General features: G+C 37.8%; 1 protein-coding gene across 3 annotated transcripts in view; it reads right to left on the bottom strand.

The window, feature by feature from the left end:
• FRRS1 (ferric chelate reductase 1) overlaps positions 1-19080 on the bottom strand; it is a 72187-nt gene that overhangs the window by 34931 nt on the left and 18176 nt on the right. For 2 of the 3 annotated variants that reach the window (XM_081493255.1, XM_081493254.1), the window contains 4 exons: positions 16412-16592; positions 2534-2729; positions 1399-1535; positions 38-132 (listed from right to left, as the gene is read on the bottom strand). In XM_081493255.1, the coding sequence (XP_081349381.1) occupies positions 38-132; positions 1399-1535; positions 2534-2729 (428 nt within the window). In that variant the 5' untranslated portion in view covers positions 16412-16592. Of the gene's footprint in view, positions 1-37; positions 133-1398; positions 1536-2533; positions 2730-16151; positions 16278-16411; positions 16593-19080 lie in introns of those variants that run through there. The other variant, XM_081493253.1, reaches the window with a different exon arrangement.

The following is a 19080-nucleotide window of genomic DNA, read 5'->3' as shown; positions in this document are numbered from 1 at the left end:
TTATACTAGTTACAGAGTTGCAAACTCTTCTACTCACAGGAACTTTATGTGATTTGGGGCACTGCCTGGAGCATCCCAATAGACTTTGATTTCTGGTTTTTTTGATGGACTTCTATGACTTACAGCTGACCCCTGAAAGAAAATGGAAAAGAACTACCACTCAGTTACTCAATACCTCAATATAGCCGGAACTACAACCATTTATCATTGTATGACCCTGGTACTCTGTTAAACACAAGGACTCGCATGCTCAGTAAATACATGTTGATTGGTTGACATCAAATTAATAGCTGGCTCTAGAGTCAGCTGAAATGTAAGAACTGAAGAGTTACAAATACTGGGTGTGTTGATGCTGTATAGAGTCTGCTCATTATTTCATTTATGCGGGGCTTTCCTGATGGCTCAGATGGTAAAGAATCTGCCTGCAATGCAGGAGACCTGGGTTCGATCCCTGGGTCGGGAAGATCCCCTGTAGGAAGACATGGCAACCCACTCCAGTACTCTTGCCTAGAGAATCCCATGGACAGAGGAGCCTGGCGGGCTGCAGCCCATAGGGTCACACAGTGTAGGACATGACTGAAGTGACTAAGCAGCAGCAGAAGCATTATTTCATTTATACTGTAAGTTTATGGTTTTCTATTAATATGTACAAATAGAATGCAGAATATTCACCAAAAGAAAAAATTCCTGCCTCCAAATATGTAGTATTATCTTTTAGTAAATCCTTTCTCTTGAACAATCTTGTTTCCCATTTTCATTTATCTGAAGACTCATCCTTTGAGGTCTAGCTTAGATCAGCTCTTCCAAAAAGCAATCACTCAGTTCCCTACAGTCAGTGTGGCATTTCTGCCATGCTTCTCACCCACCCTGTGTATGGTTCTAATCTGAGTCATCATACTATTCTACTAATGTGTCTGTCCCATATCCATATGTTCTGATTATGTGCCATATAGCATATGTCCATATGCTTTACTTATGTGTAAAGCTCTGAACTCATCAAATAACAAATCTTGTTCATCACCATATCCCTTGCAGGAAAGTTCCTGGTATAGTAAATGCTCATTTAATTAATTAATTAATTACAAAAGTCAGACCTCTGTTTCACTCTAGAACTCTATCTTCAATATCAACATCCTTCAAAATTCAGTACAGTAAGAAACAATATTTTGATAAAATATCAAAAGCTATAAACTCTTAAAACTATGAGCCTATCTTTTCTAGGATGTTGATGTACAAAAATATATTGCCAGTAGAAAAATTACATGGAAAGTTTGCTCACTGTGACTCTATTCAGATGTCTGCAATACATAGGTAACGTCATTGTTTGTCTTGCCAATACCACTCCAGTGAAAAGACCCATGGAAACTGATAGAAATCAGTTTCAAACTAAACACAAACCTGTACATCTTCACAGGTCAGAAGCTGTGACACGTGACTGTCAATCAATGTGAAGGAGCCAACAGGAGGGCCACTCAAATTCTCAGCATCACGTGCTTCTAAGAGAAAGCCTTTAAATGGTGGCCCTGACAAAGTAACTGAGAAACAAATAAAAAGGTAAGTTAAGAGTTTAGCAACATCCCCCAAAAAGACTTTTAGAAGAAACATGTCACAATATTGGGTGTACATATACAAAACTACTCCAGGAGGGAAAACAGTAGAAATCATCTCATAGTCAATGAAATTGTAGACCATGTTCCACAGGACATTATTCCATGAGGTGTAATAGCTATTCCACAGGGAAGAAAAGGTTGGTTATGGTCAGAATGTGGTTCACGGGGCCAAAGTAGCTTGAAAAATGCTGGTTAAAAGTACACTTGTGTCCTGACTGCAGATCCCTCAGGATTTTAACAACCTACTATATCCTATGAAGCTCTAAGAAATAGAATACATGTAACGCATAGAGTGTTCTAAATTTATTTTTCCATAAACACTTTTTGTTAGAAAGTATCTATTAATAGTTTGCATTTCTAACATTGCAGAAAATAGAGTTTGTAAAATGCTATTATAGATATATCCTTAAGTTTCAGCCTACTTTGTGCCAGAAGAATTAGGGAAAGATAAGAAATTATACAATATTAAGTAGAATAAGGTTTAATATCTTAAGCCAGATAAAATAAGCTTCATTTTCCTCTTCCACTGAGTAAATAGTACTGTTAATGAAGATATATTAAATAATGACAAAAATATTTTAAAACCTATTCTGCGGAATTCCCTGGAGGTCCAGCTGTTAGCATTCAGCCCTTTCACTGCAGGGCTGGGTTCAGTTCCTGGTTGGGGAACTAAGATCCTGCAAGCTTTGTAGCGTGGTCAAAAAAAAAAAAAGCCTAGTCTGAATGGATAGTAAATATACTGCTTACGAAATATAGTCATCAGTAGTAGTTAAACACAAAAGTGAGAAGTATAAGATCATGGTATCTTATGAAAGCAGATGAATAGATTAAATGAAACTATATAAATCCAACAGTAATAAAGATTCAATGTACAGTAAAAAAAGCAAAATGAAAAATGCAAACAGTTAATACCAGCACAATACCTTTGATTTGATCTCCTGGCCTGAATGTCATCTGACTCACTGAAATGTGGTGAACGGGATGAGACTGTGGAGTATGACCATGCTCAGGAATCATTCCATGGCATGACTTTGTTACTTTTCCACTGGGATAATTAGCCACAAAACTAACATGCAGCAGAAGGATGAAGGCACTGATGGTAAATCCAGGAACTGTCATCTTAAAAAGAAGATTAAAAGCATATTATTTTCAAAGGTGACTAAAATATAAGAGCTTTCATATGACAGGACAATAAGTTCTAGACAACTGTTTGCTTTCAATAATCATTTAACCACATTCTCAAAGTATGCAATATAAAGAACGTGATGTATGAAGCTTGACCTGGATTTGAAGCTCAGCTTTTCTAATTACTAACTGTGAAACTTTAGGCAAATCACTTAAGCCTCCTTTCTTACCTGAAAAATAAGGAAACGAAAACTCTCCTTTCAAAACAATTTTAATAAAATCTATAATAGATATAATCAAAATTCTGAAAAGGAAGAATTTCAAACCAGTCAATCTTAAAGGAAATCAACCCTGAATATTCATTGGAAGGACTGATGCTGAAGCTCCAATACTTTGGCCACCTGATGTGAAAAGCTGACTCAATGGAAAAGACCCTGATGCTAGGAAAGACTGAAGCCAAAAGGAGAAGGGGACAGCAGAGTATAAGTGACAGCTAGAATAAATGCTAGCTTTCATTAGCATGATCAGGAAATAACAAAATAATCCAATAAAAGCAAAAGGTTTTGCTCCATTTCATACTAGAAAATTTAAACAAATAAGAAATGTTTCTTCTGAATTTAAATATCATAATCTGAATAAATCTTTGATATGAATTCTCCTAACTTCCCATTAAACTACCCATAATGACAATTTTATTTGTAGCACTGAAAGCTGAGGATAACAACCAATTGCAAGAGACAGTATTTCTATTATCTATAGCTCAACTGGGCTTCCCTGGTGATTCAGTGGGAAAGAATTCACCTACCAATGCAGGAGACTCAGGTTCAATCCCTGGATTGGGAAGATCCCCTGGAGAAGGAAATGGCAAGCCACTCCAGTATTCTTGCCCAGGAAATTCCATGGATAGAGAAGCCTGGCAGGCTATAGTCATGGGGTCCCAAAAGAGCAGAACACAGTTTAGGAACTAAACAATAGTCCAGATACTTCTGAATTGTTAGCCAATGAAATTTTCTTCTCTCATCCAATTTATCTGCCTCTTATCACCTGCCTAACAGAAAACCAGTCCCACCCTTGTCTAGTCCACCTCAACCACTCACTTTGTGCACACATTCAGAACCTGCAAATCACAGTATTTAATAAGACTAGAGGTAGACAGGTAGGCTTCTCTGGTAGCCCAGCTGGTAGAGAATCCACCTGCAATGCAAGAGACCCTCTTCGATTCCTGGGTCAGGAAGATTCTCCGGAGAAGGGATAGGCCACTCACTCCACTATTCTTAGGCTTCTCTGGATGGTTCCGTCGGTAAAAGAATCCGCCTGTAATGTGGGAGACCTGGGTTCAATCCCTGGATTGGGAAAATCCCCTGGAGGAGGGCATGGCAACCCACTCCTGTATTCTTACCTGCAGAATCCCCATGGACAAAGGAGCCTGGCAGACTGCAGTCCATGGGGTCCCAATGAGTCAGACATGACTGAGCGACTAAGCACAGCACAGCACAACAGAGGTAGATGGGTATGAACATGTTATAGGGCAGCAAAGTTCACAGGGTAGACAGACTACAGATGAAAAGAGCTCAAGAGGCAGTGCATTCTCCATAGAAATGGGAGCTTTCTATACTGTAACTTTGGTTATAAAATAAAAACACCCTTACAATCACTAGAACAAATTATCCTTTTATAATCATGTAAATTACAACCACACGTTGGACCAGAACTAAACTACAGAAATTCCTGCTAGACACAAGAAATTGTGTTGGAGCTACACTCTTTAACTGGCCCTACATGTTACACCAGTGGCAAACAACAGGTAGCTTAGCAACCAATTCTATCCCCCTATCTTTTATCAAACATTGAAGCTAGACAGAATTATTCTCATTTGAAGATACGCTAAAGGAACAAATGAACCAATCAAAAGCTTCTGATAAATTCTATATCATTAGAGAAGCATATACCTAGGCAGCATATTAAAAAGCAGAGACATCACTTTGCCCACAAAGGTCCAAATAGTCAAAGCTATAGTTTTTCCCATAAGCATGCACAGATGTGAGAGCAGGACCATAAAGAAGGCTGAGTGCTGAAGAATTTATGCTTTTGAATTGTGGCACTGGAGAAGACTCTTGAGAGTCCCTTGGACTGCAAGGAGATCAAACCAGTCAATCTTAAAGGAAATCAACCCTGAATATTCATTGGAAGGACTGATGCTGAAGCTCCAATACTTTGGCCACCTGATGTGAAAAGCTGACTCAATGGAAAAGACCCTGATGCTGGGAAAGATTGAAGCCAAAAGGAGAAGGGGACAGCAGAGTATGAGATGGTTAGGTAGCATCACTGACTCAATGGACATGAATTTGAGCAAACTCTGGGAGACAATGAAGGACAGAGAAACCTGACATGCTACAGTCCATGGGGTTGCAAAGAGTCAGACACGACTTAGCACCTAAACAACAACAACAGCAAAGATTTCTCTGTAGACTCAGAGGAAAAGCATAACTCTGAAAATCAGTTCAGTTTAGTTATTCAGTCGTGTTCGACTCTTTGTGACCCCATGGATTGCAGCACACCAGGCTTTTCTGTCCATCACCAACTCCCGGAGCTTGTTCAAACTCATGTCCATCAAGTCAGTGATGGCATCCAACCATCTCATCTTCTGTCATCCCCTTCTCCTCCTGTCTTCAATCTTTCCCAGCACCAGGGTCTTTTCTAATGAGTCAGTTTTTCATATCAGATAGGCAAAGTATTGGAGTTTCAGCTTCAGCATCAGGCCTTCCAATGAATATTCAGGATTGATTTCCTTTAGAATGGACTGGCTTGATCTCCTTGCAGTCCAAGGGACTCTCAAGAGTCTTCTCCAACACCACAGTTCAAAAGCATAAATTCTTTGGTGCTCAGCTTTCTTTATGGTCCAAATCTCATATCTATACATGGCTACTGGAAAAACCATAGCTTTGACTAGACAGACCTTTGTTGGCAAAGTAATGCCTCTGCTTTTTAATATTCTCTCTAGGTTGGTCATAGCTTTCCTTCCAAGGAGCAAGCATCTGTTAATTTCATGGCTACAGTCATCCTCTGCAGTAACTCTGAAAACAGTTAATTACTATAGGAAACAATATTTAAGAAAATAACTGCTAGAGAAATAGAAAAATTTTCTGTTCAAACATGGCTTCTAGATCCTTTTGTTAGGGCAGACCAGCTTTTAAGGCCATACAAGATTTACTGGAAAGGATCAAGGTCATTATTTTAACCATGTTTTCTTGGCCAAGTTATTATGAGAATTAAGTGCAGAAACGTGCCTCACCTAAAGAATAGTATAGTGAAAAGTTTGTTTGTGAATATAGTGAATATTGTGAATATATTCACTATAGTGAATAATTAGTTTGATTTAACTAATATTTATTTGGCACTGATTTTGTGTCCGGTAAAAGTGGAAACAAGATTTTTAGTCTCTGCTACGAATCCACCTGTCAGTGCAGTAGAACCAAGAGACACAGGTTTGATCACTAAGTGGAGAAGATCTCCTGGAAGAGGAAATGGCAACCCACTCCAGTATTCTTGCCTGGAAAATTCCATGGACAGAAGAGTCTGGCAGGCTACAGTCCACAGGGTCGCAAAGAGTCGGACGTGACTGAGCAACAGCAGACATGCATTTAGTAGCTGAATAACATCAATCAGTTCATTTAATCTCTGTTCCAGTTTCTTCATTTGCAAATCACAACAGGCGAACTGGAATAAATCCAGGTCCAATCCTAACATTACAATTTTAGGAAAGCAAAGTGGAAAAGCATACTAGGAATTATCAGAGCACACTGTATAAGATGAGAAAGGGAGGTGACTAAGACACCATTCACTACTGTCATTCATTAGGAAAATATAACAAGGTCAGACACAGAAATAGAAAACAGCAATTTCTTTGTCCTTGGTCAGACACTGACCACTCAAGGTAAAGTCTATTTTCATTCCAATGGGCAATGACAATTTTCCAATTAATGATTTAAGGAACAACTTTTTAAAAATAATACGTTAATTCATTAACCAATCTATGCTAACAAGATTGCATAGTTATTAAAAGCAATAAAGAGTTATATGTGGAAACATTTAAGCTAAAACTGTGGAAGGTGGATAATGAGCTATTATATTATAAGACCACCCTTCAAGCACTGGAAAAACTCCCACAAATTTTGCATGATTTTTACAGGTTTTTAATATTCACATTCTACCATGAGTATGATATAGAGAACAAAAGAAAAGATACCGGGGCTTGGATTTTGTCATCCAGGACGACAGACCTCTTAGTTTAAAAGGTTAAAAGAAAGATTATCCTGATTCTCTAACTGAAAAATTACCAAACCTGATGAGATTTATACAGTTTTCTTTCTTGCCTGTAAGACAGGTACTTAGTAAAAAGGCATAATGACTGCCTTTACATGCTCTGGGCTTCCCAGATGGCTCAGTAGTAAAGAATCTGTCTGGAGTGCAGGAAATCTGGGTTTGATCCCTGGGTGGGGAAGATCCCCTGGATTAGGGACTGGCTACCCACTCTAGCATTTCTGCCTAGAGACTTCCATGAACAGAGGAGCCCAGCAGGCTACAGTTCATGGGGTTGCAAAGAGTTGGACATGACTGAGCAACTAAAACTTAACACACTCTACATATGTCTCACATGAAAATAAACTTTATTACTTAAATACTAAGCTCTTGTACCTGGATGAATATATAATTATTGTGACTGTGAACTATAGAGATTAATCAAGGTAATATGTTTATTACAACAAAGTAAAATTAAGATAAAATGAGAAGAATTCAATTGAAAATACATGTAAGAAAAAGGATTATGTGTTAATTAAGGATACTTTTAAATAAAGCAGTCATTAAACATCTTTTAATTGTGTTACTCCAGGAACATGTGAGAAAAAAGAAATACGGAGGAAAGCACATCTTTGAAAACCATGTGAGATAAGTAAGCTAGCAAATAACTAATCAAGTCTAGTTATATTTCATTCAAGCTCTAGCTTTTATCACCAGTCATTTATTTTAAATGAAAGCATCAAAGGAGTTCAAAAGTTAACACAGACACAAAAAATTGTGGGAAGTCGCCAGTAACACCCACTCCACATCAAACAGGAAATGAGTGTAGGCACTGAGAGTCTTAATTAAAGCATAGGTTTGAAGTAAAAAGGTTTTCTCAATTATGAAAAGTCACTAAAAAGTAAAAACTTAACCAGAAGAGTTTACTATAAAAAAATATAAAAATTTGGGGAAAGATATTTTTTGCTATATCTTGTGGGTATTTTTAATTTTTTTTACCACACCCAAAATTAAGAAATATATTAATGACCTTACAAACATTTCAAGAGCCATCATTTACTTTTACCACACATGATAAACCTATATATTTTCTATTCCTTCCTTTTTTTTATCCTGTTACATCCTTGTTGTTGTTGTTTACTTACTAAGTCATGTCCAACTCTTTTGCAACCCCATAGACTATAGCCCTCCATGCTCCTCTGTCCATGAGATTTCCCAGGCAAGAGTACTGGAGTGGGTTGTCATTTCTTTCTCCAGGGGGTCTTCCTGACCCAGGGATTGAACCCATGTTTCCTCATTGGCAGGCAGGTTCTTTACCACTGAGCCACCAGGGAAGCCCTGATTATATCCAACTGAATTGTTATTTCATAATCTACCAATGACTTTAACCTGCAATTTGAAAACATTATTTCACGGCACATACAGACCAGACCATTAAAGTTCAGTCTTGAAAGTTCTAATTTAGGAGGATCAGGGATTTCAGTTAAAAAAAAAAAAAAAAAAAAAAAAAGGAGAGTTCTCAGAACTATAGAAGAGACAAATAAGCCAAGCCACAAGGAGGATTTTGGAGATAGAGATGAACTTATCCAATGGAAAAAAGTCTGATTCTGTATTATTTCATTTGTTAATCTGAACAAAAACTATAAATATGGCTAGCAAATAAGCTTTCTTTAGAGATCTGAAAACTGTTCCAAAGAGGTAAAGGGAGAGATCAGTATTACGTGATTTTTAGAGAGGAGGGTATGTGCAATCAAGTACACATCTTGGTAAAATTTACTGTTTTTCTCAAGGAGGAGATATCTTAGTGAATGGTTTTAGTGATCCTCTAACTCCATGGGAAATAGATGGGGAAACAGTGGAAACAGTGTCAGACTTTACTTTTTTGGGCTCCAGAATCACTGCTGATGGTGACTGCAGCCATGAAATTAAAAGATGCTTACTCCTTGGAAGGAAGGCTATGGCCAACCTAGATAGCATATTTAAAAGCAGAGACATTACTTTGCCAACAAAAGTCCGTCTAGTCAAGGCTATGGTTTTTCCAGTGGTCATGTATGGATGTGAGAGTTGGACGGGGAAGAAAGCTGAGCGCCGCAGAATTGATGCTTTTGAACTGTGGTGTTGGAGAAGACTCTTGAGAGTCCCTTGGACTGCAAGGAGATCCAATCAATCCATCCTAAAAGAGATCAATCCTGGGTGTTCATTGGAAGGTCTGATGTTGAAGCTGAAACTCCAATACTTTGGCCACCTCATGCGAAGAGTTGACTCATGGGAAAAGACCCTGATGCTGGGTAGGATTGGGGGCAGGAGGAGAAGGGGACGACAGAGGATGAGATGGTTGGATGGCATCACCGACTCGATGAACATGGGTTTGGATAGACTCCGGGAGTTGGTGATGGACAGGGAGGCCTGGCGTGCTGCAATTCATGGGGTCGCAGAGAGTCAGACATGACTGAGCAACTGAACTGAACTGAAGTATGGGAAGATGCAAGAAACTGGGTTCATAAAATTTTCCCCTAAAAATGTCTATCTGCAGGCCTGTCCTGCCAGTTTTCCCAGAGCAGAGTGCCTCATGCTTATCTTCACTGTGAACTTCTTTCAGGGTATACCATAGGCCAATGACTGAAGCAGTTGATGACTTGATTCTGAAGTTGGGCAACATTCTTTACAATTCTTTCCCTTTCGGTCTTAACTTCAACCAAGGTTTAGTAAGCATTTTGTGACAAATTTGCCCCCTGGTAGTAGGAAGACTCATTCCTAGATCAGCAAGGATTTCACTGATAGGCTCTCAATGTGCTATTACTGAACTAAGCCCAGTTAACAGTAGCCAAAAGTCTCCAGACCACCTGTCTTACTAGTCTGTTATGGTCCAAGAAATGGTTCCTTTTTGTTGCTTCTTCCCACTACCAGAGTTACACTTACAATCGTTGAGCTTATAGTACTGCATAATTGGTTAATCATTTCAGGTTTCCTAATCATCACTAAATTTACCTGAGGTCAGTGACACATTTGGTAGTGCAAGAAACAATAGTCATGTAAAATAGGCAGAATACAAATAACATAGCTAGTAACATTAATAAGGACATCAGTAAGTATTTAAGCTAAAGACTTTCACCAGGTGCAACCCAGTATTTCCCCAGGTCATCTGACCAGTTTGTTTTACATCAATCACTGTCTTTAGGAGAAATAATATACCGGCTTCATACACAAAAGTGAAAGTGTTAGTCATTCGGTTGTGTCTTTGCAACCCCATGGACTATAGCCCACCAGGCTCCTCTGTCCATGGAATTCTCCAGGCAAGAATATTGGAGTGGGTTGCCATTCCCTTCTCCAGGGGATCTTCCCAACCCGGGGGTCGAACCTGGGTCTCCTGCATTGCAGGTGAATTCCTCACCATCTGAGTTCACCAAAGATGTCTGCATGGACAAGGTAATCAACCTTGGGTAATCAATCCTTACTGGATTGAGAAAGGAATGTTATCTTTAAAGGAGTAGCATGACTGGTACCAGAAGGAAAATCGATCTTTATTGTTGAGGAGGTATTTGTCTGGTTAACCCATAATACAAATGCATAGTGCACACTAGAGGGGAGATAGGTGGCCAAAAGGGGCAGAGAAAAAGTTTATGTTTAAATGTTCCTTGTCTGGCAACCCACTCCAGTATTTCTTGCCTGGAGAATTCCATGGACAGAGGAGCCTGGCAGGGTACAGTGCATGGGGTCACAAAGAGTTAGACATGACTGAGTGACTAACATTTTCACTTTCACTTGTCTGGCATAAAATATGAATATTTATTTCATCGTAACCATAATATAAAAACATTGCAATCCCTAAAGCACTTGAATGCTTCTTTCAGAATTTCCATAAGCACATTCCATAATGTTTAAAATTAACAACTACTTTTTATTCAATATTGCTTTTATTTTATTAACTAAAATTACAACGGCATCATTTTCTTTTACTTTGTTATAAGTATAAAATTTTTCAATTTGCTTATAAGTTAAACATGCTTTTGTTTATGTTTTGGCCTAGAAACAGAACTATCATTTTTTAATAATGCTTTTATTCAAAAATGAAATTGAAATTCCAAGCTGAATGATAAATTAATTTTGGGACACAGTATGTGTAATTTCAGGATTTCATCTAGAAGCTAGGGCAAAACTGTTAAGCCTATGACCAAAAGCTAGAGGGCCTGGGGTTAAAGGTACCCATAGGTGTTCACCTTACCGTGGCAGAGCTAGGCATGAAGAGTTTTAGAAAAGTAGGTAGAACCAGAGAAGGATAAGGAGATTGACAAAATCAGATAAGTTAAGACTAAGCACAAGAGATATACAGAAAGCAATGAAATTTCTATAGCAATAAGAAAGGAAAGGATTAGTTTTACTATATATAGAGGGGGGAAGAAAGGGGACATAGCGTGAAAAAGGAGAAAAAGAAACATACATTTGGTGATAAACTAGTAGAGACTACATCTAACATAATCCTTATAACAAGCATCATTTTAGAGATGAAGAAACTGAGACCAGGAAATACACACAAAATCCTGTACACTTTTAGGATTAGAACCCAAATCTAACTCCAACATTTGCATTCTCTTCACTTCAAATCTTTGCTCCCTCCTTGGAGAGAGAGGATCTGGAAGGTGCATCGAGAATCCAAATTTCACAACAAACAATGTGAGTGGGGGCATATTATGACAAATGAGAAATGGAAATTAGCCTACTTTTTTCAGAATGTTGGGTCTACTATATGAGTCTGAGAAGCAATGTAGAGATTTCTCTCATAAAACTAAAGCCCCTGAAACAATGGATATAAAAACAACTGGTATAATGCTTAAAAACACTGTCAATAAATGGTAATTGCCATCATTTATTATCACTAGTCACTTTCCATATCGCCATTATGTGCTAAGTTCTTCTGATGAACGCCATTGTTGTTAAACAATTGAGATTTCCATGTGTTTCTTTCATCTGCATTTAATTTGTTCAAGCCTTTTGAAATATTTCAGAAAATGTGGTCCCCTTCTTGCCAGTAATTTAACTTCACCTTCATAGAAAGCTTCTGTATCAAGAGTTAAACTGACTTTGATAGCTGAATCTTAAATTTTAGAGAAATTGAAAACCAGGTCAAGTGTTTCCACTTCCCCAGATAAAAATGTTTCAGACTCCATTTTCACAGCAGGAAGTACAGAGAAAAATGATTTTTTAAAATTAACAATTGGAGTTATGACATTTTAGGTAAAGGTTCTAAAAAACAAAGAGCATTTAAAAAATGGCACATTGACAGTCAATTTGAGACCTGTCACGTGTGACAACCTAAAATGGTTGAAAAGAATTTAGAGTTTCAGTAAAAGAAAAGGTAAAGGAAAACCACTGAAGAAAAACAACCGGAAGCTCTCCAATCTAATTCTGATTCCCCTAATCACAGCATCATCAGAAACCTTTTCTCTTACATGAAGATGTCATTGTCATTGGACGCACAGTGTGTGACTGCTCAGTCATGTCCGACTCTTTGCGACCCCATGGACTGTAGCCCACCAGTCTCCTCTGTCCATAGAACTTTTCAACAAAAATACTGGAGTGGGTTGCCAGTTCCTTCTCTAGGGGATCTTCCTGATCCAGGGATTGAACCCACATCCTCTGTAGCTCCTGCACTGGCATGCAGATTCTTTACCACTAAGCCACTTGGGAAGATATCCATCCCCAAGACTCTTTCCCTTGATCCCTGCATTTCTCTACAGGCTATCCCTTCCATAGCCTCAGTTATCACTCCTGAATAATATTTCCCAAATGTTTCAATTGCCCCCATTCCACATCTCCATAATGCTTCGACTCAGATTTCCAAGTATCTATAGATTTCTGTTTGGATGACAATAAGCTCATTTTTTTCTGAAATGAAATTCATTATTTTTTCCTCCAAACTAGCTCTTGCATCTGACTTTCCTATTTTGATGGTAGCCTATCAACATTTCTAGTCAACAGATTTGAAATCCCAAATTCTCAAGATTTGACTCCAAACACTCTCTGGGACCCCAGTTTCCAAACAAGCTCAGCAGATTCCACCTCTTCTCTTCCATTTGCCTACTTATCCCTTCAGCTTCTCTCTTCTACCTTTCATTCTATCTGCTGCTTTCCATTCCAACAACACCTTCAAGCATAAAGCTTTCATTACCTGTCACCCAGATTAGTGAAATCCTTTCCATTGCCTCCTTGTTTCTGCATCTCGATTCTAATCTGTCCTACAAAACACCACAAGATCATTTCCCTAAGGCACAGTTCTCATTACGTCACTCCTCTCTCCAAACACCTTCTACAGCTTCTCAGGACTTACTCAATCAAGGACAAAAGTATTAGGCATTTAATGTGTATTCAACCCAATCCATGCTCCAGCAACAATGTACCATTTGTACTTGTTTCTGGAACAACTACCTCACTTTTTTTCTACCCATGTTCTATCTTCTAACTGGGACCTCCATTATGCTACATATCAAATTCCTACCCATGTAAAAACAGAAATATGTTAAATGGGGGAAAAAAAAAAATACAAAAATATCTGAACATTGTTTAAAAAAAAAAAGGTAAGTTGCCTATCATTTCATGTAAAATGCAAAAGACTGGTAATATCCAATATAAGCAAGGATGTGGAGAAGTAAATGTACTCATACAGTGAAGAGTGTAAATCACTGCAATATTTTTGGAGGAAATGTAACAGTCTCCTACTGAACTAAAATATGTTTAACCTTTGACTGAGGAATTTCACTTCTAGGAATTTGTCCTACAAAAAAAAAAACCCATACAGTAAACAGCACAGGAAATATAGTCAATATTTTTTTTAAAAACTTTGAATGGAGTATATTTTATATAAATTTGAATTACTCTGTTGTATACCTGAAACTAATATAATATTGTAGGCCAACTATACTTCAATTTTTAAAAAAGAAAAAGAAAACTCCACACAGTTATGCAAGGATTATTTGTAATAACAAAAATTTAAGACAATTTAGTGTTTACAAAAATATTCTATGCTATGCACGCTCATGCTCAGTCTCTGAGTCGTGTCCAACTATTTGCCACCCCATGGACTGTGGCCCATCCTCTGTCTGCAGGATTTCCCAGGCAAGAATACTGGAGTGGGTTGCCATTTCCTTCTCCAGGGAATCTTCCCTACCCAGGGATTGAAACTGTGTCTTCTGTGTTTCCTGCATTGGCAGGTGGATTCTTTGCCACTGAGTCACCTGGGATGCCCCTTATTCTATGCTATCTCCAAACTCTAAAATAATGTGTACCCACCATTATGTATAACTTAAGTAATCAACAAGGATATCTATATAGCACAGAGAACTATACTCAATATTTTGTAATAACCTATAAGGGAAAAGAATAGATACATATAAACATATATATGTGTATAAATATAACTGAATCACTTTCCTGTATACTTAAACTAACACATCACTGTAAATCAACTATACTTTAATAAAATATAAAATAAAATACTGTGTATCCATTTAAAAGAATGAAATAGAGTAAATAATGACAGGAATAGCAGCTAATAATTACTGACTGCTTTCTAGGAGGTAGAAATTCTTTTAAATGCTTTGCAAATATAAACTCTTTTCACAAAATCCTAAGACATGAATCTGCTCGCACTTAGGTGGAGACATGCTCACGCCATAGTGAGGAATGAAAACAACATACTACAAAAGGATCTTAAGTTACATACAAAAGAAAAGAGAAAAGAAAAAACACCATCCTTTAACCATTCTCAATAGTGGTTACCCCCTAGGAAAGTGTTTTCAATATGGGAAGAGGAATGGACTTCTTTTTAATCCTTTTTGAATTGTGTATATTTTTTAAAGCATGCAGTGCTTTGTAATTTTAAAATAGACTACAAACATGCATACGTGAAGACTGTAAAGAAATATTAAATAAACTGTAAGATGTTTAGAATTTTTTTCAATTTTCAAATATTCTATATTACTTTTACTGTTTTTTGTTTTTGCTTTCATAAAACCTCTATGCCTCTTTCAAGGTCCATTTAAAATGCTATCAACCACTCTGTCCTATGAGACAGTGTATAGTAAGAACTCTGAAATCACATAGACCTAGGTTTGAATCCAGCAGGCACCACCTTAGTGACTGACCTTGGGCAAATTATTTAACCTCATTGGGCAAAATTTCTTATTTTGTTAGACAATGATACCAATATCATGGGCCTTCATGAAGATTAAATAAAATAACATCTGTGAAACATTTAGCACAGTGTCTACCACAAACCAGATCTTCCATAAAATCCTTTCTTCCTTGGAATATTGCCTAATTCCGCCAACCTTTAATAATTGATCTCTTCTGGGAGGCTCCATAAGCTGTAGTTTTTTGCTAATAAAAAATGTTAATGCATTTTTCTGCCACAACTGGTTGACTTGTCTTAAGGCAGCAAAGGCATCCTACTCCTTGATTTCCTTTCACAATGACTATGCAGACAACCTTGAAAACAGCACTCAATTCAGTGCAATAGTGTGATTTCCAGAGAATCTGACATTACCTAAGCAGACAGGTGTGAAACAGAAGGTACAGTCAGCAAAAAGAATCAACATATTGGCTTATTAAAAGACTTAGTAGAACTCAGCCCCTTAAAAAAAAAAAAAGTCCTTCAAAAAGTCTAGCTCATTGTTTTCAGTAAATCAACAGACCACGTTTTAGCCTCCCACCTCTGCACTATCCAAGTAAACATTCAAAGCTTTCTTCCACCTTTTCTCTAATTCAGAGAAAGAAGAAAATATCTGAACTAAAAGTTTAGCTTTATAAAGAATTATTTCTGATAATACATTTACAAACTGAAAACTCCCCCTTTACCCCTAGGACAGCATAAGATATTAAAAAAAAAATTAAAGGCAGAGGTAACACCTAGTCACCCCAGAGCCTCTCTGAAATTCTAAACGCACACCAGAGCTGGGGGTGGGGGAGCTAAAATTCCTAAATTAAAAGACACTTCAAAAACCAAATAAAGTATGCCATTAGGTTAAGTTAAAAGGGAGTTTCCATTGGTAAAAATTAAGGACAAAACACTAATGCACAAATAAAGTCAGTGCTTTTCATGATCCCAAACATGTCTCTACTTACAATCATCCTTTTCATGGGATTACAGCTCTGTAGTCAAAGTAATGGGACATATTATTAACCTAATTCGTTAGTGAACACTCATTAGCTCGACACAAGCTCACAAGCTCCAGAACACAGTTCGTTAATAAGACATCCATCCTGCGTCTCCGACAGCCCGGGTCAGCACAAGCGACTGCTCTCTCAGTACAGTCACTGAGCTGGAATTAATTCTTAAGCGCCTTGCAAAAAGCTCTGGCAGAAAGAAAACAGGAGACACTTACCTTGAGAAGCAAAGGCAGCCTATCCAACTTCCGGTTTCATTAACAACGCGTATCTCTTTTTCAGCAGCTGGGTGGAGCCAGCTTACCCATAAGAAGAGTTGCCCAAAGTAAGCAGCAAAACAGGATTTGCAAGACAGGCACTAGTCTCAGGACTCGGTTTCTGAGAAACAACCCTTCTGTTCTACACAAAGAAACAATTTTACCATTACCAACTAATCACTGTTTCACTGAGAAAATTAAATTTTTGTCTTTAACTATAAAACCATTTGAAATACAACCTGTTCTGTATAATGCTAAGTAAAGACAGAGAACCTGTTTGTGCTTAGGTAAGGGTTGCCAAATTTAGCAAAATAAAGCATAGGATGTTAAATTCAAATTTCAGATAAACAACCAATCATTCATTAATATAAGCACTATCCTATGCAATATTGACGACACACTTATATTAAAAAATGATTCATTGTTTCCCTAAAATTCAAATTTACCTTCTATTTTATCTGACAGGGCTTCCCTAATTGCTCAGTTGGTAAAGAATCCGCCTGCAATGCAGGAGACCCCGGTTTGATTCCTGGGTCGGGGAGATCTGCTGGAGAAGGGATAGGCCATGCACTCCAGTATTCTTGGGCTTCCCTTGTGGCTCAGCTGGTAAAGAATCCACCTGTGCAATGCGAGAGACCTGGGTTCCATCCCTGGGCTGGGAAGATCGCCTGGAGAAGGCCACTATTCTAGCCTGTATAGTCCATGGGGTCACAAAGAGTCGGACATGACTGAGCGACCTTCACTTAGCTTAGCTTAGCTTAGTTTATCTGGTAACCTTATCTATGGAGTAACAGTAATTAGTAGACTATTCCAATTAACTACAAACGGTGTAATAGAATCAGACTGCATTAAAATGAAACCTTTGAAAGTGAAAGTGACATAATGCCAAAAGAATTCTTTTATTACGCAAAATTTACCTTGGGGCTTCCCCCGAGGCTCAGTGGTAAAGAATCCACCTAGTCATAGGTTGGATCCCTGGGTGGGGGAAGATCGTCTGAAGGTGGAAATGACAACCCACTCCTGTATTCTTGCCAGATAATCCCATGGACAGAGTTGCCTAGTGGGCTACAGTCCATGGGGTCACAAAGAGTTGGACAGACTCAGCGCTGACCACGCACACCTTGGAATTTAGGAGTTTTGTTTGTTTTTGTTTCTTTTCAAAGCCTTTGATCTTTGTTTTGCCAATATTTTTTTGTCAAAAAAAAAAATTCAGGGCTAGGAAAAATTGATATTAAATACCTCAGACCATGACTAGTATGTGCAGACTGAAAAACAGACTGTCACACATGTCTTGACTTGTGATCACTAGTTGGCAATCACATTAGTAAATTTTCTAGAACTATTTCAAAAAAGGAAAAGAGTAGGGAAGAACACCATCACTTTAATTTTTAGGAACTTGCCACAAATTAACAAAAGCCCCCTCTACAGGATTTTAGAGAGAAGCTTTAAATAAAGAAGACTCTGATTTTCTATCCTAAAGCTGCTTGGAACGTGAATGAACTTAAACTGAGTCAGTTGAACTTCAGTCCTTCCATATTGAGGGTCAAGTGGTGACATAACTTTCTCTAGTTATAATTAGACTCTTTTCAGGAATAGTCCCTAGTGAATACTTTACATGCCAAAAGCATGATAAAAAGTCTATAAAACAAATAATTCTTAGAATATGCTATCAATCTTTCATCCTAAAGCACTCTTAGAAAGCAGTATGGTATGGCAGAAAAAACTGAACGGAGAGGTTTAGCTCTATCTAAAACCACCCTTTCCAGGCTTATCATTTCCCTTAACGTCCCCAGTCCTAATTCCCCTTATCATGCCCTCCCAGAAGCTCACCTCTTCAGCTACTTGTCAGCTGCCAGAAAAGAAACGCTATTTATTAAAGTCTTCAATGGACACTGGACTCTGAGAAGTAGATACCAGCCCATTGGATCCCACTCTCAGGCCTCTAAATTAACAGTTCTCAAATTTGGGGGCTTCAGGACCCCTTTGCAACTCCTAAAAATTATTACAGCCCCTAAGAGATGTTTGGCTATGGGGGTGATATCTGTCAATATCTATTGCATTAAAAAATTTAAAATGAGATATATTTAAATACTTATTCTCATATTCCACATATTTATTTATGGACACTGACAATAATGAACTCATTACATGTAATTTTTTTTTTTTACTCTTAATATTTTTTCCTCTTGCTTTTATAAGTGTTTTCCAAAAATAAGAATTCAGTGAGAAGAGTAGTATTGTTCAAATTTTTACAAATTTCTTCTGTGCCTGGGTTAATAAAAGACAGCTGGATTCTCATATCTGCTTCTCCATTCAGTCTGTTGCAACACAATACAACACATCATGCAGTCACTGGAAAAATCCACTGCATACTCATATGAGAATGAGAATGAATAAGGCAAATAAAGTATAGCATGAACAATGATAACCATCTATTAGGCTTCCATTTTGAACAAGCACATGAATTATCATATCTAAGTCTCACAAGGACTCTAGGTAAAAGGTATTTGTCATTGACATACTGCAGCTGAGAAGGCTAAGGCTGTGCCTGGCTAAATAAATCGCCCAAAGTCAGGCAGAAAAAAGTGGCCGACAGGGATCTAAGCCAGAGCTACTGAGTCTCCATATAC

Source organism: Giraffa tippelskirchi, chromosome 5 (genome assembly GCF_054371585.1).
Source record: "Giraffa tippelskirchi isolate mGirTip1 chromosome 5, T2T-mGirTip1v1.2.pri, whole genome shotgun sequence".
NCBI classification, from domain to species: Eukaryota; Metazoa; Chordata; class Mammalia; order Artiodactyla; family Giraffidae; genus Giraffa; species Giraffa tippelskirchi.
Note: the sequence above shows the minus strand (reverse complement) of the source record. Positions and strands in the feature narration are given on the sequence as shown.